Below are 25,856 nucleotides of genomic sequence, written 5' to 3' on the forward strand. Positions count from 1 at the left end.
GTACCTGAGTGTCTCCGATGTAATTAGTTGTGGTTCTATGGCCGGTGGTGGAGGGCGGCTACTGTTGAAGAGTTGTTGGACAGCAGAGTTGGCTTTCGGTGTGTTTATGGTCAGGATCAGTGGTGTCTCCAATCTGTCATGTAAATAACAATATTGATATATTAATATGGAATATTTATAAACGCACACTAACAGTTAGGTTGCTGTAACTTGTATTTCTTCTAGAATAAATATAAAACTTTCCAAACATCCTTTCAATGAACCTTAACGTAATTCATCTTATGTAATGCCCAAATAATTTTTAGATAATACCATACAAGTTATACCATATCGGTCCTTAATTCTAGAATGGATCTCAAACCAATCTAAGACAGAATTCTCTTTGCCATTGGTGTATTAACACTTCACTCATTATTCTGTTATAGCTTCGAATGTAATACTTAGATTTTAGTAGGTTAGTTCTATACATATAAATACCGTCTAAGTACCCACAGGCGAGTTGCGTTATTAGAGCAAGTAAAGTGCACACTTAAGTAAGTAACTAAATAAGTAAATTTGACATATTGAAGACAAGAAATTGGAAGACAAGAAGTCGTTCTATGGTAGGGAAAACATTGGATATATTATTTTCCAATAACCGGCGTATGTTGAGTATCTAATCTTCTCTTCTTAAAGAGCGTCTCGGAAGAAATAAGGTTAGCTGTCATTTCCGTAAACTTCCTTTGATCTTGAGCTCATTTCTTAGATCTTTAGAAATATCGAGTCTCTAATCGGCCGTCGGCAAGTAATGCCAATACAAAGTATTGGAAACCTTTCAGATTTTAGTATCCGGGCTCTAGATTTAAACCTCAGGAAGACCAATAAAGTCTAGATAAATATTTACCGCCGTAAATCGTTCATTCCGAGACAACAATGCAAGCGTCCAAAGACTTTAACTTCAGTTAAAGTGCATTTAAGTTCAATTAGACGGAAAAGTAATTTAAAGAGACAAGCTGTGTCATCCTGGGGAAGGATACGAACTTTACGATTGCTGTTAGTGGAACTTGTATATTTCAAGTGGTATGAACTTTATAAGGCGGAAACTTTTCCGAGCAGACTCTCGTAATTTCTAAACACCTTTCAAACAAATTAAGTTCGTATGTACTGAATAAAATAAAATAATGGTGAACTTAACCATTATTTTATTTTATTAGTTTGCGTTCAAATTAAAATACACCGCTAAATATAAAATCAAGTTGTATTTTTTCTATTACTTATCGGGATAAATTAAATAATACCTCATTTGAATGGCCTCATTACGCTCTGTATTTCTGTATTCATCAGGTTTTACTGAAATTCTGACAAAAGGCGTTGTCGGCTTAGAATCTTTTTGACGAGATGTTTTATAATTATAAGGAAGTGATGGAAATTTTGTTTATACTCTACCAAGCGAAAGTTTTCCCTTCTATATATTTTATCGATTACTTGACATTAAGATATAAACTTGAATGAAAGGACCGGTATGGTTAGATCGGAGAGGTATCAGACCTGCATTTTTTTTAGATACAGGTCTGCGGGTATCACCACTAAACTTATTTCTAGCGTGAATCAGTTCTGGCGTGTTGAGTTAAATATAAGAGGACTTATGAAAGAAACTTAAAAATCACTGAAAAATGATCATACCTCTGTGCTGTCGTACTATATTCTTTTTGCGAAGTGGTCTCGCTGTCGGAGGACTGGGCTGGTTCAACCTCAATCTTCTGCGGAATGTCTTCGTCACACGCGTCCTTAGGTCTCTCTACAAACCGTACCGATCGAGGTGTAACCGATCCATCTTCATCACTCGCAGTGGTCGTAGACCGCTGGTCATCATTCTATTAAACAATAATTTACGTTATATACTCAATTGCTAATTTTAATAAATTTTGAAGTATAGATAATCGAATGAAAAAGTCATTTGTATTTTAAGATTAAATTTATATTGCCTTGCATGCAGGCATCAGGGTATTAATATTTTTTAATAAATTGAATTCAATCACTTGGGAACAATCGTTCGGTAGTAATTAAACAGTTGCTGGGTATGTACCACCATTAAAAGAACAGCTGATAGAAATAACTAACGTAAGTCAATAAATCTTGCCGTTCGGCCACGGACTTGCTGCGACAAGCGACAACGCTCAGCCACAGACCTCGCGACAAGTGACGGTAACTCCTCTTATTAATAATCAATCCATCCATTTTTATCTATCAAAGATTTAAATTTGACTCATCATCATCTGCTGGGCACGGGTCGAGACCCTCTCATCCTGAGACTCGTCTCAGGATGAGAAGGATTAGGCCATAGTCCACCGCACTGGCCAAGTGTGAATTGGTAGACTTTACATACCTTTGACAACTTTTTTTTTAAATTTCTCAGGTATGCAGGTTTTCTCACGATGTTTTCCTTCACCGTTGAGCAGGTGATCATTTATTTTTTTCTAATACGCACTTAATTTTCAAAAATCAGAGGCGCGTGCCTGGATATTGAACCTCGGACCCTTCGATCAAGAATCCGAGTTTATTAACCACTAGGCTATCACTGATTTAATTTTTTTTTTAATAATTAGCTCATTAAATTCGACTACTAGTAAGAAGTTGTGTAATGTCGGTTGTAGGCAAAAATAGGACAGATTAACTGTTAATAATAGGCATAAGTACGGGACGACAAGTTTGGAAAACAAATTTATAGAATGTCGCACGGAAAAGCGATAGGTAACAGCGGTGCGCCGTCTGGAAAAACTGTAGGGCGGAGGGCGGTCAAAGATCGCGCCGCTTGTCGCTAAGCCCATGTTCAAGTCCGAGCGGTTCGGTTTGTTCTAAATTACTTCCTGGCGGCTCCAAGGTGCCAGACAAAAAGGGAACAACGAACTAGTTGGAATGGGTACAGGGACCGAACTGAAAGTAGGTATTGAAGATTAACTCATTTGAGAAGTGTACTGTAGTAATTAACTTGAAACGCTTCGTTTTTCATCCAATTTTTCTTCGTCCTGGTTTTAGTCAGCAATAAAAGACCATTACCACCGTCATTATATTATATTACAGTAACTACGAATCATATAGTTTAAATCCGAATTATCTTGGGTCGAACTTGCAAGCGGGTGGGTCCAAGTCATGTACAGTTAATATGTACTTAAAATATAAACAAGCGATCAGAGATAAGCAGAGGCAAGTATTTTATTACACCACATACATAGTTGATTTACGTACATCGTGTACAGACACCGTGCATGAAACATTTCAACATGTCTATTATCCGATATGTGGATCATTATAAAGTTACAAAAAATATAATTATGCTTAAGGAGACTTGAAATAGAAACTTCTAATCTTTATCTATACTTGTTTTAATACTATATCTAAGTCATTAAAATATTATATACATAAGCTGGTTAATGTGATTAATTCCGTGTTCCACTTTGACCAAACTGAGTAGATATTATACATAATGGCTAGATATTATGTATAATATTAGAATTTATGATTTTGGCTGTAACATATATACAAAACTTAAAATCCATTTATCAGACTGCTATAGACAAGTAAAATAACCATAATGGCCATCACCGCCACACCTATTTCTTTCTAATAAGAACATTTTTTTTATGAATATGAGTAATTCACGCTTTGACGACGCTTTCTTCATTCACAGCTAGGGTTCCCTGTGTTGTGGATGCCATTGGCACATGTCTTTATTGACGAATACATGAACACCCAGACAGAGAACACAAATCTAAATTAATTATTAAGATATCTGTCCGCGCGGGGATCAATCCTGGAACCTACTGCGTACCAGGCACGTGTGATGTCCGCTCCACTAAGCGGGTCGTAACCACACCAATAAAACTAAACGATTACTCACCTGTTCCGTGATATCTTTATCGTTGTCCAGGGACTTCCAGAGCCTCCCCCCCTTCAGTATCCCCCCCCTCCGCTGCCTTATCGGTGAACTCTCTAAAGATGTGCGTCCCTCGTTTTCGGCCGTGTCACTTTCCTCGCCTTAGAAAAAAAGAAATTAAGGTCTATACAGAAAATTTTCAATTTCTAGAACTCGTTGACTATACAGCTAACTGCCATAGTTAAGTTATAAACTTTGCTTTAATTAGTTTTATTCGAAGTTCGTCTATAATTCGATTTAAGATTTCCAACTCATATCCAGTTTATAAAAACATCTGTAGAATATGTACGAACGAACATAATTATGGAAAATGGATTATGGACCTGTATTCAGCGACTCTTCTTTTTTTCTAAAATTATTGCAATATATATCGTTCGGTAGGTTATACGATACGATATAAGATAACTTACTTTAAATTAAGTGTGAGATGTACGAAAATGCATCTTTCTTAACATTATGGATCTCATCTCATCTTATCTCGTCGGATCTCAACTCATCGGTTATTTTTTGGTAGGTAACTAAGGCTAACTAATTTACGGTTAAAAATTAAACGGCAAAACGGCAGTGCCACCCCAAGTCGAAATATATTTTTTTTGTATATTTAATCTATCTGTATTAAGATATTGAACATTAATAAAGCTTTACCACGAAGTATATGATGCGATAAAATTACAAAAAAATATTATTATGCTAGAACATGGTGGTAAGCTAGCATTTAGGTATAGCGTAAATTTAGCATTAGAATAAAAAACAATTTGTTAAAAATATCCTCATTTGTGAGTATTAATTAATTCTTCAATACGCTACGTAATTGCTCTTGCATTTTTAATTAAAATGATGCAATAACTTTGTCTGAAAAAAGTCACAAACACGACCCATTTTCCGCCTTGATTTTATTCCTTTTATTTTATTGAGTGGCTCAATTACCAAAAATATTTCGTTAAAACGCAAAAGCATAAAGCCTCAAAAGGATTTTCTCATAACACTTTTAACGTAAATAATTTCAATCCGAAAATTCACTAGTGGAAATTTCAATATTTATTTTCGGTGGTGCGATAACGAATTCCTCGTTTATTAACGTAATATGCATCAATGTAATGATTGGTATAAGTGGTGTTCAATAATAGCGGCCAATTCAACCGTCACGCAGACTATATTTGTTGCGTGTGATTACTTTCTGGAATAAACACGTAAATTCAAATAACGTTAAATAGTATAAATTTGTTTGCACGTTAAGCGTCCGTACTAGGCATGAATTTCCTGTTTTTGACATTGTTATTGACGACTTACGACGGACGGTGGCTAAATTATTTGAAAATCATCATATTCTTCTACACAATATTGTGACGGGCACTGATCTTGTTAAAACATATAAATATAACATATTGATAAATATGTTCATACACATTGTATAGGAGAATTAAACCGGTCTGTAAATGAACCCTTACATATATACTAGACCGGCATATTCCGGACTGAATTCCGTATTAATTATGTCCAAATGGATGTCCATTTCAATCGTTCAATTAATACGTATCAATTATCAAGTGTTCAAATTTACTCCTGTGGGCTTAGGACATTGACTACTCGTTTGATACTGTTATTACTATTACAAAAATATGCACAAAACTGAAACTGCAGAAATTACTTACTCGTTACTGGCGCAGTCGGCGGATCGATTTGAGTTTCTTCTAAGCAAATATCTGCAGGACATTCTGAAACAAACGAGAAAATAATAATATTAATTAAAATTTTATTCACAGCATTAACAAGATTATAGTAAAAATATTTAAAAAAAGCAAAAAAGAGCAGCTTTTTATATTTTGCTCAGCAGTCACTTTTGTTCGATACCCATATTGGATAACGTAATTTTTACGCTATCTTAGAACATCGGCAATCTTGAATTTGTAATGTCTTACTTAAATTTTTTTGGATACCTATATCACGGAGGTGTAGACAAACAATTGGTTTATTAAGTTTGGGCATCCATGGATTTTCACCAATGACATCAGTGTCACTCTGTGACGGAATAAGCTCGTCGGAGACCCGGGGAGGACAGATGAATGAGGCCCCAGTCTAAGAAGTTATCATAGTTACATTATCATTTAAAGACTATGCAGTTCGTACAATTAAAATGGAACTACATTTAGGTAAGTTCGTTTAATTTCTAATTGTACTTGACTGTTTCTTCTTCAATAATAATGTGGATAGATAGACGTTTAAAGATTTTTAAAATAACCAGCGCATTAAACTAAATTAAACATTTAAATCAGTTATACAATTCACTAATTTAATATGTCTATTTAAATGTTAATTATCATATTATAGGAATCAAGTTTGAACGTTTGAAATAATATGTATTTAACAAAATTTTAACGAGAACTGGTCAAGTTAGTTATTCCTTTAACGGGGTCTTTACTGAGATTCATTTAGACGTTGGCGTAGCAGTTTGTCAATACGTGCTATCCAATTGTACGCATTGGGAAAATTAATACATCAATGTCACTATCCTCCAAGGTTGATTGAGAAATTGATTTTACAAGCTTTTACAAATGTCTACAACGATAACTTCTAGACATTTGGAGGCCCATCAGTACCAGAAGCCCGGGGCTGTCCCTGCATAGTCTGCCAGTGGCACAACTAATATCGCGGTGTAAGAGTCAGATAAACGTGTCTACAAAAAATCAAAAATAGTTTTTTTTTCACAAAACGGTTTACAATGTAGTTCTTCATGAAATGGCACAACGACGTAACGCTTTATTCAATATTTCACAAGTTACAAGAAAAATAAATAACATAAGATCCACTTTCGATTGAACCAGATCAACGTATTATGCGTAACGTTAAATTCGTTTTAATTATCATGTTAACTGATAGACCTATGAGAACGTATTTACAAAAAATACGTTTTTAATCATATATTATTGTATGTCCACAATATCATCACTGTATCATCACAATATCATAACTGTATATTATCTCTATTAACGAGCTGGCAAATTTAGAAATGGCGAATTGGCGCATTATTTTTGCTCTCCTGTAAAATTGACAAAATGTAGATACGTTCATCTGACGCTTACACCGCGATATATTGTCATTCAAAGCAAACATGTGCAAAATGTAGCTTAACATTAACTGGTTTAAAGTTCGGTTACAAGATTTACCCTTCATATACACGCAGTAACAAACAAGGGGAGTTAAATAAAAGTTTGAAAAAAATGCTAGTCACAGTGAAGTTTACTGCATTATTTATGGTTCCCGCGCACTATGTTTATTTACTTTCTTTTTGCGTTTACAAGTGAAGCAAACAATATTTTTAACTTCGTTTTCTAGTCTCTAGGTTTTTGTCGGATAAGAGGAATCACTTTACTTTGCGGAGTACGGATAGATTTCAACCGAGACGGGAGTGAAGAAAAATTTCTCTGAATCAGATTACTAAAGCAGACCAGTTCTTGCTGAAGTAGTTCTGGTTTTTTATGTTCATGAGACCATAATAGTTGTATATTTTTTTTCTGTGCGACGAATAGTTTGCCTGATATAACATGAACATTATTTGTTAGCTTTTTATGGTGGCAGCGGAGGGACAAGAGTTGTGACCACAAAAACTTGGATTTATCTTCATACAAACTCCGCCTCGACATGCAAAAAGTAAGACCTCTGATTTTTGCTCCCCAAGAGCTAAAAACATTTTAATGGGCATATATAATAATATTTTTATTTATTCTAAAGGAGTACATATAATAATATTTTTATTTATTTTTAAAGTCTACCTGAAGGTAAGTGACTGATGCCGCCCATGGACATCTGTAATCAACGTCAGATACGATTAGATAATTCTACCTGAGGTTGGCCATAGATGCGCCGCTACCCCTGAGGACTAAGCTGGAACGCCTTGTAAAAGTATGTCTCCCTTACCACACCCTTCAAACCAGAACACAGCAGCGCTTAACACTGCCGTTATGAGGCAGAAGTAGGTGTGGCAGTGGTGCCGCCAGAGTCGAACCACAAAAGGTTCTTCAAAAATTATTATTTTGTTTAAACACCGACTGTGTCTGACACCTACGATATCTGCTGATATAAAAGCACTATCACGAATGCTTTACCCGCCCACAAGAATAACATTTCTTTGTCATTGTTCAAATTTCTGGGAATAATTATCTGGTTTCATCTCAGATTAATAAAATAGGATTAATGTTAATATATCTCCACAAAGAAGATTAATTGTGTAGTATTATTCAAATGGATAATTTATGATAACGATGTACATTAAAACATCTTAGTAAAAAGTCTCAGATGAGTAAAATGGATGAAGAGTAAATAAATAATCCTATTTTATATTTAAAAATATAAATCTTTTTATATTTTTTTTATATTATGTATCACTCGTATGTAGCTAATCAATGAATACTAGTCAATAATGTTGACGAAATTGAGAGAAGTAGCGTAGATTCAAAGAATATATACGAACTTTCGTATTAAGTCGGACTGTTGTAAAAAAATGAATAAGTAAGAGGTGAACTCGCGTGGTAAGAGTTCCGAATAAATTTAACACTAAGGAAATGAAAAACATGTTCTCCCATATGTAATGTATGGGAAAGTACTGAAAATATTTTTGTTCAGTTTGTTCGCATCATTGCAACATCGAAGATTTTACTGGTTTCTTTTAAGACCATAGCCTTTTCACAGATTTTCCTATAATATGTAAGTGAATGACTATTTTCTCATGTGTTTTCAAAATTTTAGCCTCAGTAGTTTTGGATTTTAGGAGGCGGGGAGGAAGGTTAATTTTCCTCTTTTTCTTGAATAACTTTTAAACTATCTATTGTAGAACTATAACAGAAATATATTCGAGATTGCTACACCAAGACCTTTATCTGTAGCACTACCATGAGTTTACAAAAGTATTACTCGCTAGCGACTGCGTAAAATAAATGTATGAAAAATTGTACAGCACCTCTGGTGGTTACTCGTAGAACTAAAATCCTTAGTGGCGTAACTCGATACGTAAAAAACCTATCGAAATCAAATCGCTAGCGAATGTCATTATGATCTATTGCCATACAAATTCGGTCCCATGAGTCATTAATTTGACAGACGTTGTCAAGAAATACCGTAACGATAGTAGTTATGTTGTTCACTAGCAAAATGACAATAGTTTTCTATTTACAATTTCTATAGTGGTGTTTCTATGCCAACTCATGGTAGTGCTACTGTTATGCCACTTGATACAGTTTACAAAACTTTTGTTTTAATTTTATATTTTGACTCCCAAAAGTCACCCCCAATCGAAAACAGACAAACGAACAGTGGCACGAGTAATCCTATAAAAGGTTCAATTTTTTTGTACATAACCCTTAGAAACATGTAACTACTTCTTAAATTTTGTAACAGTGACAAATTTAATATCAATTACAGACAAATCTCTTAAATCTAGTGAATACCGTTTTACATTCCATAGCAATCCTAGGAACCGCGATGCAACTTGGCACCCGTTAAGATCTGAGTTATTTTGTCGACGACGGCACAACCTCGTTTGTATTAAACTTGGCCCATTACTTCGCGTTTATTTATATTCCCAGAGTAGATTACTCTGAGTTACTTTTTAGTAAAAAATATTTTATTAACAAGTACAAATTCTTATTCTTTTTTGTTCATGCCTTTTCAGGGTTCCGTACCTAAAGGGTAAAACGGAACCCTATTACTAAAACTTCGCTGTATGTCCGTCTGTCACAGACTGACACTTGAAATTTTTACAGAGGATGCATAAGTGTGGCCGCTATAACAACAAATACTAAAAATAAAATAAAGTTTAATAATAAAGGGGGTCTTACAATACAACAACCCGGTACTTTTGGGCATTTTTAGATCTCACTGTTAAAACGTGCTAAGAAGACTGTTGAAATTTACAATCCATTTTCTACTATAACTGGTATTGTAATAAATACATATAAGAACAATAAAACATATTTTAACATGGTTATTTTATAAAAATAAGTAAAATATAATGAACATTTGGTGGTGCTGAAGCCATGTGCGAGTTCGACTCGTACTTAGCGAGTTTTTATTTATTAGAAGCTTTTATTAACTTGTCTTGTTAGTTTATTTGTGTGGTTAAATCTTCAAACTGATTTTAATCCAGTTAACTCCGACCGATTAGGCTGTATTTTTCATACATGTTTAGTTCACATGGCAATACATGATAAACTTAGCGACGTCATCCTAAAGCCAATACAACGTATACCCCAAGGCCTGCACCTTGGGGTATACGTTATATTGGCTTTAGGATTACGTTATATTGGCTTTAGGACTTATTCCTTTTCATATATTTTATGAGAATAATATGAGAAACAAAAAAGTTTCTTTTGAAATAATTTATTTTTAATATAAATTTTATGACAATTTTCTATGGTTTTATCGTCTTGGCTATGTAATACGCCTGGCCGTAATACGCCTGTGTGTGGCTGTATGTGGTAATGTGGCTGTAATACGCCTACGCCTGGACTGTGCAATGTGTCACGAAAAATGTAATATAAGATTTATAATACATAACAAATTATGTCTTATAGAAATAAATCTGGAATTATTTTAATCCGAAAACATCGTTGAGAGTTAATGCTGAAGGATTTGACAAACAGCAGTGTTGACGCTATCCTTTGTCAAGTGGACTGCGACCTGTATTTCAAGATAATAGTAGCAAAACACCGACGAGATGTTTTATCTCTCTCTACTACGAGGTAAATAGCGGAATAAGAACATACGTTTAGTACATCAATACAATATTGCCCCGATGCTGGGAACAGGTCCGAGTGAGAAAGTAAACAGCTTTGAGATTTTTAGAGTACTGTACGAAAGGGGTAAAAACAGAAACCTATTAACAAGACTCCTCTATCTGTCTGTCTGTCACAGAGCTGTATCTGTTTAACCGTAATAGATGCCTATCTATAATAATTTAAGTTTTTACAGAATATTACGGTAGCCACTACAACAAAAAATACTCAAAATAAAAATAGCTTGAAAATAAATGGCGATCGATTTATCCATTTAACCGTAATAGATTAACAGTTTATTTGTTTACAATAGATTTGATTCTATGGCTGCTATGGTAACAAATACAAAAAATAGAACATAACCGAAATTTTAGTGGTACGGAACCCTCCGTTTATAAGTTCAACTTGCACTTGGCCAATTATTTTAAGAACTCTGGCTTTCTTTTTTTTTGCCCTTACAAATAATGATATTTAATTAATTTGGAAAATGTATATTTCAAAAAAGTTATGTTCTTTCGGTAGAATACTGAATATATTTTGTTTAAATTTAATTATATGTTGGTCTTACACAAAAGCATTTCTGAAAGTTATTACCACAGTAGGTAACGCCTGTAGGCCTGTAGGCCTATAATATACCAGACGTAATTTATTCGAGTTAAATTCTGCTTTGTAATTAAAATATACTGAATGTACGTGATTAAGAGTATAAAACCTATAATTATAAGGAATATTAAAGCGAAATATTCAACGTTGATTTAATGTAAATCATGTTTACACTAGCTATTTACCATGCGTTGCCTTTATGTTCACATGTACATGTGAATGCATATAGCCTGCTCTATTTAAACACATCTGTAGGCCGCCGTCGTAGTCAGCAGACGTTACCTTAGGCCTTTTACAAACTATCGACTTTTTTTGCAAAATTTTCATTGACTTATTATGTTTATGTTAAGATTTCGTTAATACATAATGTTAATGAGAATTCCCTTAGAATAATCTCTATTATTCTTTTCAATATCATCATTTCTAATTCATAATCTCATCAATACCTTTAGACGAGAAATCTTGTATATACAGAATCCGAATCTGGGAAACGGATTCTACCATTTCCATGAAATTTAATATAAGGGGGATATGGGAAGCAACAAGTCGATTTAGCTTTGCTTCATTTTTAATTCAAATTCAAATTTAAATTTTTATTGCTCATGCATACAGTACATAATTATGGTGTTACAAATAGGGTATTTGAACATGCATGTACCCTGCTAGGGCATTGCAATGTAATACATTCACATTAGCTTATATTTATCTTAACTTAGAATCGTCATTAGAAAAAGTCGTTTGATAAAGGTACTTATGAATATAACAACTTACGGCTTTATTAATAAAAAAACGCTTATTCCAACCTTAATCCATAGTTAAACCTGGACTAGTTAAACCTAGAGTAAGAAAGTATTAACTTCACTAATTATAGTATTAGCTTACTCCCTCCCTATTCCGTGTTTATTAATACTGAATTTGGATAAACTTTCATTACAACTAGTTTTAAAGTTACGCTTTCTCTAATCCACATTTATAAATGATATCATGAGGCGGACATCATGCTCGTTTGATTCGTCAATATTATACAAATAAATCGCTCGTTTGCATCACACCCTACAGAAGCTCAGCGATAATGAGGCGTTACAGCGGACATGGTATAGTTTGCGTCTGTGACTTCACTATTTCACACTACGACAAAAATATCGTTGACGTCACCGAGTAAAGTGGTGGATTAGGCTTCAAGGGAGAAAAAGTTGTATGAGTGTACATTTTACAGGGCGACATTTTCAAGTTTGCGTGGAAATCTGAAACTATGAAGTATAGCACAAACAGGTCAAAGGAAAAATATAGATAGATCTATATCTTTATCCGAAAATGGAACGAGTTCATTTTGAAAGAATTACACGTTGTTTCAGTAAAGTAGGTAGGTAGATAATAAAAACAATAATAATATACTTTTTCATTTAACCACACCGGTTTACAGCTTACATAATTCTTACGTAGCACCTTTCAATAGTGCCCGTTAGCGTTGGAAAAATATTATTTAGTTGCTACATAACAGTCATTAAAAAAGTAATTAAAAGTTCAATTTATTTCCATTTCTATTCTATTCATAAATTTAAGAATTCATTTCAACTTCAGAAGAGAAGTATTTTTAGTTTTCTTTTCCGCCAAGTTGCAGTGAAGTATCAACAACAAAACGTGGAGCCTATATCGGTCAGGGCTACGGTTTAATTATATAAATTGCTTTGAACTAGATGTCACAGACCGAACACAAAATGCACGCGAGAGTGGTTTTCCGGTTCTCCGCAGTTTCATTTATTTTCATGCTATTAACCGGGCGAACACCGGGATTATTCATTCACTGTATTGTCCAAAATGTCTTGCTTTTCCTCCCGCAACGAATTCATAATTCAGGAAACTTAACAATTGTATTACCTTGTTTTACTTCTAAATTACGTAGACTATACGCTTTTTAAAACGAAGTATCTCTATTTATATTATAACAATAGTGTGTGACGTTGTGATACACTACACTACTACTATATCAGTATATACTAATGTAACACTTTCATAATTAATTCGCACGGGCAGTAATGTAACTTTAATCGATCTTAGATAGGATTCCTGTCACTTGGGATTGACTACATTCATAATCGGCGATGACCACTCAACATCAGAAAGGGCTGCTTAATTGCTTAGGCACTACCTTAATAAATAATAAGATAATTAAAGCTTATCATTAATAAAGATTGTGTATTTACACTATTAATATGAGAGTTTAATAACAGCCGTATGTAAAAAGCCCCAGAACATATTCGGGTTCCAACAAAAATGTGTTTGTAGAAAAAAAAGTTTATTATATTGTTTGGGTTTTGAAACTATAGATATGTGAACATTGTGCAACTAGAACGTAAATCAATTTTCACATCTCATATCGTATATTAGTTCGTCCTTCTCGTGTTCTATTAATAGAAAAAATAGAAATGCAAATTAAACTTGTTATCTGGAACGCACGTACATCCCTCTATCTGTACGCGGTATGGAATTGTATGGTGACAGATTTGTCAAGATAAATAATAAAGTTGTAGTTTTATGATGCATAATTTAACTCCTCTTTTTAGGGTTCCATACGAAAAAGACAGTAGACATACTTTTCCGAGGCGTTCCAGCTTAGTCTTCAGGGGTAGCGGCGCATCTGTGGCCGACCTCAGGTTGGAATATCTAATCCTATCTGAGGTTGATTACAAATGTCCAAGGGCGGCAGTAGCGACTTACCATCAGGTGGACTGCATGCTCGTCTGCTACTCTTATATTAAAAAAATGTGATTTCCGTAACCCAAAGGGGAAGGTATAATGTAAACGACGAAATTTTGAATTCGGGGTTGACTATTGCGAGCGAAATTAAAAAACATGTTTTCCAAACTGTTTTGTGTGGCACATCAAATGAAAGGGAATCAAGGCCTCATCTCAAATATATTTTGTTACAAACCCTCAATGATTAGTGTTAAAGTTATTCGAGAAAGAAGAACTCCCGAAGAAGAAGAAGAGTATCTCCGAAATTATGTCGGGCTTACATTAGAGGCTCGTAGGACTTATTTGCTGATGAATTATACATGACCCTAGGATCAGAAAAATCAACGGCTAACTTTTTTCGTACAGCTCGACCATTGCTGTTGCAACTACACTCAAGTTTGCACTTTTACAAATCCATTTGCTCCATAAAATATTTATAACTGGACTGCAGCAGTTGTAAACCGGTAAGACACGCAAAGGCTAAGGGAACGTTCCCCTACTAGAAAGACGTTTTAAATATTAATTACAATTTATATTGTGGGTATTGACGTTTTTGTATGACTTCATCTATGGCTTTATAATCAAGGAAACCTAGTGTGGCACTAGGAGTGTGTGATATTATTAATATAGTAACTGGATGACCGACCGTGCTTTGCGCCGTATTTTATTAAAACTACCGTTTTCTAAAAATTAGATCTAGCTAGATCACTTGTTTTAAGGTACTACATATATTTGAATCAGCATCCTTTACAGGTCACATTCGAACACATTTATAATAAATTTCTTTATGTTTGTTTCAGGTGCACTTCTTACTTTGCTTACTCGAAGGTATTTTGGTAAGTCGCTAATTATTTATATATATTTAACACAATTCTCAATGAAATCTTACGCATCCCTCGGAGAGGTTGTGCTGTACTCTCTGTCGAAAGTTAAACCGCATTATTCTGGGCTTGAATCGTCTCCAGTTATTTTGTACACCTTTAACGCGAATGTTAGACACTAATTTTAAGAGAAAATTCTTAATAATAACTTTCTATCTACACTAATATTATAACAAGGAAAACTTTGTTTGTTTGTTTGGTTGTAATGAATAGGCTCAAAAACTACTGGACCGATTTTAAAAATTCTATCATCATTCGAAAGCTACATTATCTACGAGTAACATAGGCTATATTTTATATGAAATATATTTGACAAATAGATTTTGAGGCGGTACAAAGTTTGCCGGGTCAGCTAGTTCTAAATAAATAAGAAGGATCACAAAATTTAGTAAACATGAAAAAAAAATGTTTTTTTAATAAAGCTAACAACAGCTTACCTAAAACCACGTTTCTGTGAAACCTAATATAGCCCATCCCGTACATGCCCTTTAGAATTTGAGGCAGAAACCCAACAATCTATATTTTCTGAACAAATGGCTGCCTATTTTAGTCCTTGTCTCAGTCGTTGAACACTTTCAACGTGCTCTTAGCGTGTTAGCTTTGGTTTTGGTCGGTAATGTTATTTTCTACAGTGAAGCTACCGAAGTGTAAAACTATCGATCATGTTCTCTAATCTTAACTCAAAGTTGTAAACTTTCCATTTTTGTATTTTGTGTAGCTTTGTAGCAGTTATTACATAGTGGTTGAAACGTGAATGAAGGGGTTCAGGTTTGAATCCCAGTCCACTTCAGAACAGGGTGTGATAAAGGAAACCTCTTATCACATCCTTCAAACCAGAACACAGCAGCGCTTAACACTTTAATATGTACTTCTAATAATGTAAATATTTTTTATATACATACCAAGTTATATAAAGGAGTTAAAATACAAAATGTAGACTTTGTTGCACCAATTGAAGCTACTGCTATATAAAAATTATATTAGCTGTAAAGAAAGTTTGATTATAATATCACGAAATCCAAAAATTTACAAACGTTTGACTTGATCAAAATGCCACAAACACTTGCAAATCTACACAACCCAGGTAAAATGCACTTTCCTTATGTTTGAATTAGTGACGGTTTGACAAGCGTGCAGACTCGGTTTTACACTATCGCGAGAGATAACAAGACGAACACTCAAAGGGAACATCATCATCAGTAAAGTAATTATAAAGTTTATTCGCTTGTCTCTACGCCGTGTCTTCGTAATTAACATTTCATCATTTAATTATATTTACAAACTAGGAACTGTTTTTACTATTAAAATAATATTACTGGTATTATTTATTTATTCAGAAACAAAAGGCTTTCTTGAGCTTGCATGTGTCGTCATCTATTCGTTCTCTATTGTCTATCAGATGCTATCCAACTATTTTATTTATTTATTATTTACGCACACACAATACAGATACGAGAAAAACACATATAAAGGAAAAAAATATGTACAGAGGCGCTGCTTATTTCTGTAAGAAATTTCTTCCAGCTGACCTGTGAGTGGATAAGGCACCCCCTATCCACTCACAGGTCTTTGTATGGGCAAATTGTATGGGCAAATACGTAAACAAATACCAAAACAGTCATATTTGTCAAAACGTAAAAACTCATGGTAAGGGTACAGTACAAATGTTAACACCGTTATTTATAAACGTTTGTATATATTTCAGTTTCAGCAGAAGTATGCCATCGGCGTCGAATCCTGAATGGTTTTACCACCTTTACAAAGTACAACCAAAAGTAAATTCATTTACATTTACTAACAAGTCTGACCGTAAATATCACTGTATTTTAAAATTAAAATGTTACTAATGCCACAGGAACGAGAAATGAGTAATGCCGAAAAAACTGTTTTAGGCAGATTAATACTTTCTAAAAATAGTTCCAGGGACATTTTCGGGACGAGTATCATTTGGGTTGCTGAAATTCACGTCATTCGATAATACGTTTTTCTCACGGATCCGATATGAAACGGACTTTGCCACTATTATCAATTTGGGTTATGTAGAGGTAAAAACGGTGTAGCTGATCTTAAGAAGTATATAGTTCACGGAGAAAGTCTGTTGTTTGAACTACCGACGGGCTAAATATTTGATACTCAAAAAATCTGTCAACAATCGATCGACTATCCATGCATAAATTATTTATCGAAGCGTAGCGTTTGATCGTTACGTCTAGACTCTAAAGACCAGCATATTTATTATATACTAGCTGACCCGCCGAACTTTGTACCGCCTCAAAATCTATTTATCAAATATATTTATATAAAATATAGCCTATGCTACTCGTAGATAATGTAACTTTCGAATGGTGAAAGAATTTTTATAATCCGTCCAGTAGTTTTTGAGCCTATTCATTACAATCAAACAAACAAACAAAGTTTTCTTCTTTATAATATTAGTATAGATAATGTACATGATGTTAAGTGGTTACTGCCGCTCATGGACATCTGCTATCAACCAAGAAAACACTAGATTCCCTCTTGTGATCAGCCACAGATCTGAGCTGAGATCTAAGTTGGGATGCCTCAGAAAAGTTTGTCTCCCATACCACACTCTTCAAAATATTACACAGTAGCGCTTAACACTGCTGATATCAGTCAGAGATAGGTGTGGCTGTGGTGCCGCTAGAGCCGAACCACAGAGGGTTCTACCACTTTTAATACCAATCGTCGATCGTCGGTGCTTAACATGACTAAGTACGGTGAATTCTAACACATTTATCTTGTACATAATATAAGTGCAATCTTAAGCCAAAACTTTTAACTATCCATTTGTGCAAGCTTTGACTAAGTGTGGCACCGATCTCTTCTCAAAACGAAGACGTCATTTGTTCAAAACTACAGAGTTCTGAAACTGTGCGATAATGATGAAACTTTATCTTTTAAACAAACTGTTAGACTAAGATTCTGCATAATTTATTGCAGTTTATATCTTACTTTTCTATTCAGTAGCACTACCATGAGTTGGCATAGAAACGCCACTATAGAAATTTTAAATAGAAAACTATTGTCATTTTGCTAGTGAATAACATAACTACTATCGTTACGGTATTTCTTGACAACGTCTGTCAAATTAATTACTCATGGGACCGAATTTGTATGGCAATAGATCATAATGACATTCGCTAGCGATTTGATTTCGATAGGTTATTTACGTTACGAGTGGCTCACACTACGGAATTTAGTTCTACGAGTAACCACCAGAGGTGCTGTATAATTTTTCATACATTTATTTTACGCAGTCGCTAGCGAGTAATACTTTTGTAAACTCATGGTAGTGCTACAGTTCATTGAACGATCGTGATTTATCCAGAGACCTGTATTTGTTTTGTACAGGTCTGTGGATTTATCAAATAATAAATCATTCGACGTTCAACTTCATACTCTAATATCAAAATTATCGTTAATATAACTCATATTGAAGGATTTATTACACTTAATATAGAAAATTAACTTCAATAGGACTTAATTTTGCGATATATTAACATATAATTTATTACATTACAAAATAATTTAGCGCACAAGTATCTACGAGTGTCATGTTATGAATATAAATTCAGATTGATCCAGTTTATAAGAGAGTTAGTTTATACATAAACAATATATGTTAAACTGTTTTTGTTTTAATATTTTGTCGGAATTATATGTTTTAAAACATTTGGTTTATGTTTGAAATGCGACTGTAATCCCGGGTGAAAAATTTGAATAAATGGGTTGAGAAATCGGCCATCAAACTTAACTGGCACCATCTTGTGCAGTGTCGCTAGCGCATGACCTCAAAGTAAACGCGCACAAGAGGAACAAACGAGGCCATCTCCATACATTTACCCTGTTATTTAAGTTGCACAGTTTGTTCAAAGAGCTCAGTGTAATGGCGATGCAAACACCAGGGTAGTGGTTCGTACGAGGCGACACGTCGACCACACAAAGACTTGTCTCGACAGCGACATGGTGAGCAGGGGTCGTTTCGCCGTTTACTGCAAAATTTGCAATGCATGAGCTGGGTAACTAGTACAAGGTATGAACATTGTTAACAAAGTTACGCCTACATCTTACATCTACGAACATTTATCATAGAAAGGTTAGGTGTGACCGACGCGACGGTTTCAGAGGCGTCAGGTAATGCGTGGATGTGGAAAGTTTGATAAATTACTCGTTTACGTCGGCAAAAACGAGCATGCGTGAGTAACGTTTATTGATATTTAAAAATGACTACAGAATTTTTTCAGGTGGGTGTCAGCTTTCATAAGCGACGTCACGCCGTTTTGAGATTAATCTTAAACTGACAATATGTCCCGTTTTGAACGGAATGTTCACTTTCGGTCATTTTCTTCTAGTGTCCCCAAGAACAATTCGGCTCCCTGAAGTTTTAATTTTTGTTTTAGAAAAAGCTTAATCAAACTTTTAAGCTACGCAGTACTACCACATGAAAATTTTCACAAAAGAAAAATCTCAACTTTAATAGTTAGTTAATGTTGAAAAAGTCATACCAAGAGCTCTTCACATATTTAAAAACATCACTTGCGATTTAAAACTTGCCATCTAAACGTAAAAGAACAAAAAGTTTGGAAAATCCAAAAGTGCACGACTCATAATGCTCATTTAATTATGAAATAAAAAAAAAAAAAAAAAAACTTAAGTCGTTCAAAATTAATTGCCGAAAAAACAGCTGTAGTAAGAAGAAGGTACTGCACAAGCGCCCCTGGTGGAATAAATGTACATAATATCTATAGATATACAGTCTTGTAGTTTTCGTTTTTTATTAATTGCAATTAAACGACACTGAATTAATTAATCATTCGCATTCAGTGACCTACAATCGTCGATTAGAATTTTTTAAAAAATTTTTTAACTCAAATGATGGATTTTTTCACAAGTTACAGTGTTTTCAGGTTTCACACATGACGGACAGGAAAATTTTTTGACCTATTTTGGTGTTTTTTTCCAATTCTATTGCAGTAAATCAATTTTTAAAAAGTATGGAATTAATCTCCATTAAATTATCTCGACAATAGTATGCAAAATATCTTGATTCCGTGAACTATCAAGGCTATAATAATAAAAATAGCCGCCAAAATGAAGCGATAAATTTTTCGATCGTAAAGCACTCTCTGATGCTTCGCATCATGAGTCGTGCAATAAACTGTTCCGTTTATATTCACTTGGTAGGAAATTAAAACTTAATAATATTATGTACGATAGGAATTTTTTACTCAATTTTTTCTACATATAAGCGTTCCATTTTAAAGTTAACATTACGCATCGTATCCTTTATTTTGATCTTATCTGTGGATTTGATAAAAAGCACTCAATTTCGGAAACGGTCCAAAAGAAGTATATCTACTAAAAATGATCAGTTTAATCATATTGGAAATCCCTGTGGTTCGCATGTCTGCTTTATAATGGCACTTACCACGGCTGTATTCAATTTCAAGCTGTCTGACGTACGACCATGAATCAAGTGTCCAATTTAGACCTCAAGGGTACGACGCATATCCGGTTTTAGATGTCACTATTTGTGCATGGGCAGTACTGTACCCTTAGTATGAGGTTTACGTTTTTACAAAAATAACTGTTTTTGTTTTCTTTACGTATTTCCCATACATTTCGAATCAGTTCTGATATAGTCCGCTAGGGGCGCTGATTGGAAATGTATGGGCAAAGCGGAACACAGCAACACTTAATGCTGCTTTTGGCGGAAATACGTGTGGCAGTGGTGGGTCCAGAGTCCAACTACAACGGGTTCTACCACCTTCAAAACGTTACGTAGACCTTTTTAAGGTAATAGCGTCAAACTTTACAAATATTAAAATGTCTGTTATAACGTCTTTTAAAGTTGTTTAGCATAAACTCTAAACTAAATACAAGTTATAATTCATTTCCAATACTTTCTAAATTCAAACATGTTTTAAAATTTATAAATTTTCTAAAACCTAAATCTACTTCGGTTTATGTCAAAAGGCTCCGTACATTTTTTTATTTTATCACAGTTGGGCTGCTTACTGCTAGGGCAAAAAGTAGATAGGTAGGTAGGTAGGTAGGACAAAAATCTTAAAATCATTCATTGAAAAAATTCTTAAGAAAGTCTTTTTTTATTTTATAGGAGGAGCAGACAAGCATATAGCCCACCTGATGGTAAGTGGCTACTGCCGCCCATGAATACGTACACAACCCCAGACAGTATTGTGGAGGATATTCCTACCTGAGGACGGCTAAATATGCGCCGCTACCCCTGAAGACTAAGCTGGATGGCCTCGGAAATGTCTCCCTTACCGTAATATTAAGACTAAATCCGTATGAATCCAGTTGCTTATATCCCTCCAACTTTGAAAGAGGGGACCCCAGCAATGGGTTAATGGACTAAACATTCGAAACTGACAGTTTATTTGAAATAATCCGAAGCCACTTCAATTTAAATAATTTTCAACATAAAAAGGTAATCGCATTATTAGTAAGCATTGCAAGCTCTTAAAATAAAAGATATTACGTCCATTTCTACACTGAACATTGGGATTTATTTCCTCTGGAATCCGTAATTAGGACACAGTTTTACTCTTAAAAGGAGCTTCATTTAAAGAATTCAACCAAAAGGAAGGAAGCTTAGTAGAGAAATATGAAAGGTTGTGTAATTCTTAATACAGGGTATCTACTTCAGCTTTAAATTGAATGTTATTTATTATGTACAATCTTCGCACGCGAGTACCCTGAGTTGGGATATCCAGAGATTTCAGTTTTCCTATTTAGAAAACTTATATCATACTGTTGGGGTAAAATAAGGTAGGTTTATCCTGTTGAGGCAGATACACGTTACTACACGTTTTTCTGGTGTGGGTGTGATAAGAAAGACATACTTGTCCGGTGCGTTCCTACTAGTTCTTAATGACCGCAAAACACTTTAGCCGCATTTAGATAGGTTTCTTAACTGGGGTTGATTACAGATTTCCATGAGCGACAGTAGCCACTTGCAATATGGTGGACTGCATGCTCGTTTGCTATTCCTATATAATAAAAAAATGTAACATTAATCATGGTTAATGTAAATTCAATTTCTTCGAAAACCACTATCTATTTGATATGTCATGGGTCCTTTACCCTAACATGGGACGCTATTATTAAGCCCTTGCTGTCTGTCCGTCTGTCACTCTATCTCTTGAACCGTAATAGACACTTGACTTTTCTTACAATATATGCTATAACGAGTTCTAAAACGAAAGATCGTGCAGGAAATCTGTAATTTTCGAGGATTTTCGGTTTATCTATTGAATCTTAATAGATAGACGTTTTAGATTTTCTATTGATTTGATTTTGTAGCTCCTATGATAAAAATATAGAGAATGTCGGTACATAATCATCGTGTGAGAGTCCGTATCGCAATTGTTTTTTTTTAGTTTTTTTAAATGGCACTTAGTACTCGTACCTAAATATAAATTATAAGTGATCAAATTATTCAGAAAACATAAATATAGTATGAAAATATTTAGACAATAAGCATATCGGTTTAATTTTAATTATTGCTACAGCAGATTAAGTAGATTTCGGAATCCAGGCTCGTTAGAACTCAATTAATCATAGCATCATAATGAATATACCGCAGGCAACTTAGCGTTAAGTGAATTCCTTTCCATTAACTGTATAAATGCAGCTTTTCCACAACTTTACATAATGTTTTTATCTCTGTGTATTTATCGACAATCAAGTTTAATGCGACAGCTGCAATTTTATGCATGAAACAAACTTAAAATATAAATAAAATAAGCTGTATTATTTTTACTTTTTTAATAGTTTACAGTATAAACTATAGAATGATTTCTATCCTCTCATGTTTACCCGGAGAAAAAATTGATCCTAATTAACTAAAATATTTAATTAGAAAGTTGTTTTCACTTTCCTTACGATCCTCAGAAAACGGTACCTAAATTGCTTGGGCTAAAAAACGTTATATTAAGAATACCTAATAAGAATTGTACAAGAAATTTCATTAGCAAGACTTTAGTAAGATTCAGGCATGTAGGTTTCATAAGGATGTTTTGTTTAACATCAAATATAATCGGAGGCTATTTCTAACATCGCACACGTGTCTGGACGTCGAGTCTAAAACTTTTACGAGTGGCGTTTTTTTTGATGCGCGTGTTTCGCTCGCCCGCCCTTGAATCCTACTTTATACGCCTACGCACACGCTCACGGCGAAAAGATTAAACTCCGCACTTGTCAACGTCCTATATACGAGTATACTCACAAATCGTCATGTGTGAGTATTGTACGCGCATTGTAAACGTGCGTAACAGGAACAGCGCCCTAAGCGCGCGTGCAATCTAGCGCGTACAGTTACCTGTGAATCCTGATATGAACGGAGAATACCTGTGAACCTGAGAACCTACCTATGAACGATACTATACTAATAAGATACGCTTAGCAGACCAGACTAACGGCGGACTGTCGATTCAGTATGAATGAAAATTGAATATCAATAGAAAAGTATCAAGCATCGTCTGATCATCCGCTTTGGTGTAAACGCTCTCTACGCCCACACATATAAGCGTCTATTATTAGGTACAAATCACACCACTAACCATTACCGTCACTTTTACATAGAATGCTTATTTAACTAAAACACTTAAATATAGTTACGCCGTAAAAACCTTAATTCTCTGTTGGCGTTTGAATCACTCTCACCTGTACACAGTTTACGAGTCACAAGCACTTTAAACAAGTGAAACCTGTTTTCGTAAAAGAATCCTTTTCCCTTTGGCTTGCAAATTTTCACAGCTGAATTTGGTTCAACGATATCGGTCCTAACCAAGTTTGCTGTAAAGTTCCATCATATAGAGATCGAGCTACAAAAATATGATATTGTCGTTTGAGGGCTTTTTGTTATGAAAATTCTGTCATTTGACCCAGTTTTCAGCTGAACGACAAAGGTATTTTCTCTTGAATATAATATCCACAATATTGTTTCATTATAATAGTGAGTATATTTTACAAGTGAATATTTAAAATTTTAAAAACTTATCGATTGACGTGCACCACTACTGTTTCTGCCTAGTAACAGCAATCTTAAAGGTCTGAAGAGTCTGCTGCTACTGCTTCTGCTAGTCCGCTCTGAAGTTGTTGCGAGCATGTGTAGTTGGCGTATGGCGACGCAATTCATTTCTATATTCAGAGCCGACTAGCAGTTTCACGCGGACTATAGTTTGCTACCTCTATTTAAAAATCGAAAAATCAGTATGTGCCTGGGACTCGATCGGGAATTCCGAAATATTCCTATTTTAAATACATATTATATTTCCAAAGTTGATTTGACTAATAACATTTACCTGCACTATACCGGTAAAGTGGCTCCTTGTCTCAATTAATCCTTTGTGGCATTATTCGGACTAACCACTGTCCGTACAACGTTGTTTCCGTTGTAGGAAAATTCCGCAATTTCCATATTTGACCGGCACGTCGGCACTTGCCGTCCACGTTTCGCAGGTGAACTTGGCTCCGCGCCAGAAACGAATTTCCACCATAGAATTATTTGTTATTATTGCCAGAGGTACCTATTCATATCGGATTTGAACGCTTAAAGTTGCTCGTAATATATTGAGCGATTTATCAATCCTTGGAATTGAATCGTAACGTAACATATTTTGGACAGATATATTGCTTTTGCGCGCAATATTTCGTTTTACTAAGTTGCATAACGTATTGCAATCTTACATATTGAGTGGAGTAATATATGAAGGTACTCTTATATTTGATGTAGCAAACGGGTCTAAATGAAGGTAGAGCCAATATGATTCCACCGGTGCGTTACCATCGCCACACTCATATTTCGTGTGAAGCACATTTGATATTCTGTGGAAGTGTGTGGATGCCAATTGATTACAAAATTATAAGTCGACCACCCTAGTTCTCAATAGTGGCTTCACCTATATGGAGATGGTCACATAAATCCATGGGCGGCAAATTTCATCACTTGCAGTTCGCTACTTCAATCTTTAAAAAAATATGACTCCGACTATGAACGAAATATTCACACATGATTTCAATGTAGGTTAACGACTTCTGGATACAATGACCTTTACTCATCACTGCGTGCTATTTCCTGTGTGTATTTGACTGTGTAAACTATTGGAACCAGTTATAATTTCACTACCCCGTCAAATGCATACGAAATCCCCATCCCCCTGGGTTTCTAGCACGAATTCCGTTACGTTTGAATAAATACCGAAAATATCAAATTCGAATTCTACATTTTCAAACACAACGAAAGTATAAAACCATATAGAATCATAAGCAGATTTTTTAATTCTCAAACCTCAAGGTTATTATTATTTTTTTTGTTATCGGCTTAGCTATCACCATCATTATCGACAATTCAAATGTTCCTTTAAAACCAGGGCTATTTATTACGTCGTAGTATCGAGAATGCATATGATCAGTGTGTCTAAAATCTATCTTCCCTACAGTACCACTATAGTACTATAGTGTTTCTGGTTGTAGTTTAAAAAATGTTTAAGATTGTGTTAAGACAGACTTATCATTTCGACGTGTTCCATGTGTGCACTGTGCATTAGGAATACCAATATCCCGGTGTCAATCAAGTTAATAATCCACATCTCAGGTGTCCCTTCCAGCTATATATCCAGCTATAACAGATACCTATTATTATGAGACAATTATAGTTCTAAGCATCAGGAAACTAATACGTATCAGATATACTAATGGGTATAGAATCGACAGGAACAAACATTATACGTGTAATGCGTCAGACCGATTTGAGATGTTTGCGAGACCAATGACATTAAGACAATAAGCTGTTATCGAGCTCTGGATGGATTTAACAAAGGAATATAAAACAATAAATAAAATAAATCTTGGATTAAAATGATCTTAACATACGTAGAAATATTTTCAAATCAATATTTTATATTCATC

General features: G+C 34.6%; 1 protein-coding gene across 1 annotated transcript in view; it reads right to left on the minus strand.

Moving 5' to 3' along the window:
• The window catches only part of LOC140743600 (uncharacterized), a 235,745-nt gene that overhangs the window by 41,135 nt on the left and 168,754 nt on the right, over positions 1 to 25,856 (minus strand). Inside the window, exons 3-6 of the mRNA XM_073075014.1 lie at positions 5,566 to 5,628; positions 3,878 to 4,014; positions 1,663 to 1,853; positions 5 to 133 (exon numbers count right to left, since the gene is read on the minus strand). Of these exons, the coding sequence (XP_072931115.1) occupies positions 5 to 133; positions 1,663 to 1,853; positions 3,878 to 4,014; positions 5,566 to 5,628 (520 nt within the window). The remainder of the gene's footprint in view (positions 1 to 4; positions 134 to 1,662; positions 1,854 to 3,877; positions 4,015 to 5,565; positions 5,629 to 25,856) is intronic.

This window comes from Epargyreus clarus, unplaced genomic scaffold, assembly GCF_041222505.1.
Source record: "Epargyreus clarus isolate Ecla_fem2 unplaced genomic scaffold, WU_Ecla_fem_2.2 ptg000007l, whole genome shotgun sequence".
Taxonomy (NCBI): domain Eukaryota; kingdom Metazoa; phylum Arthropoda; class Insecta; order Lepidoptera; family Hesperiidae; genus Epargyreus; species Epargyreus clarus.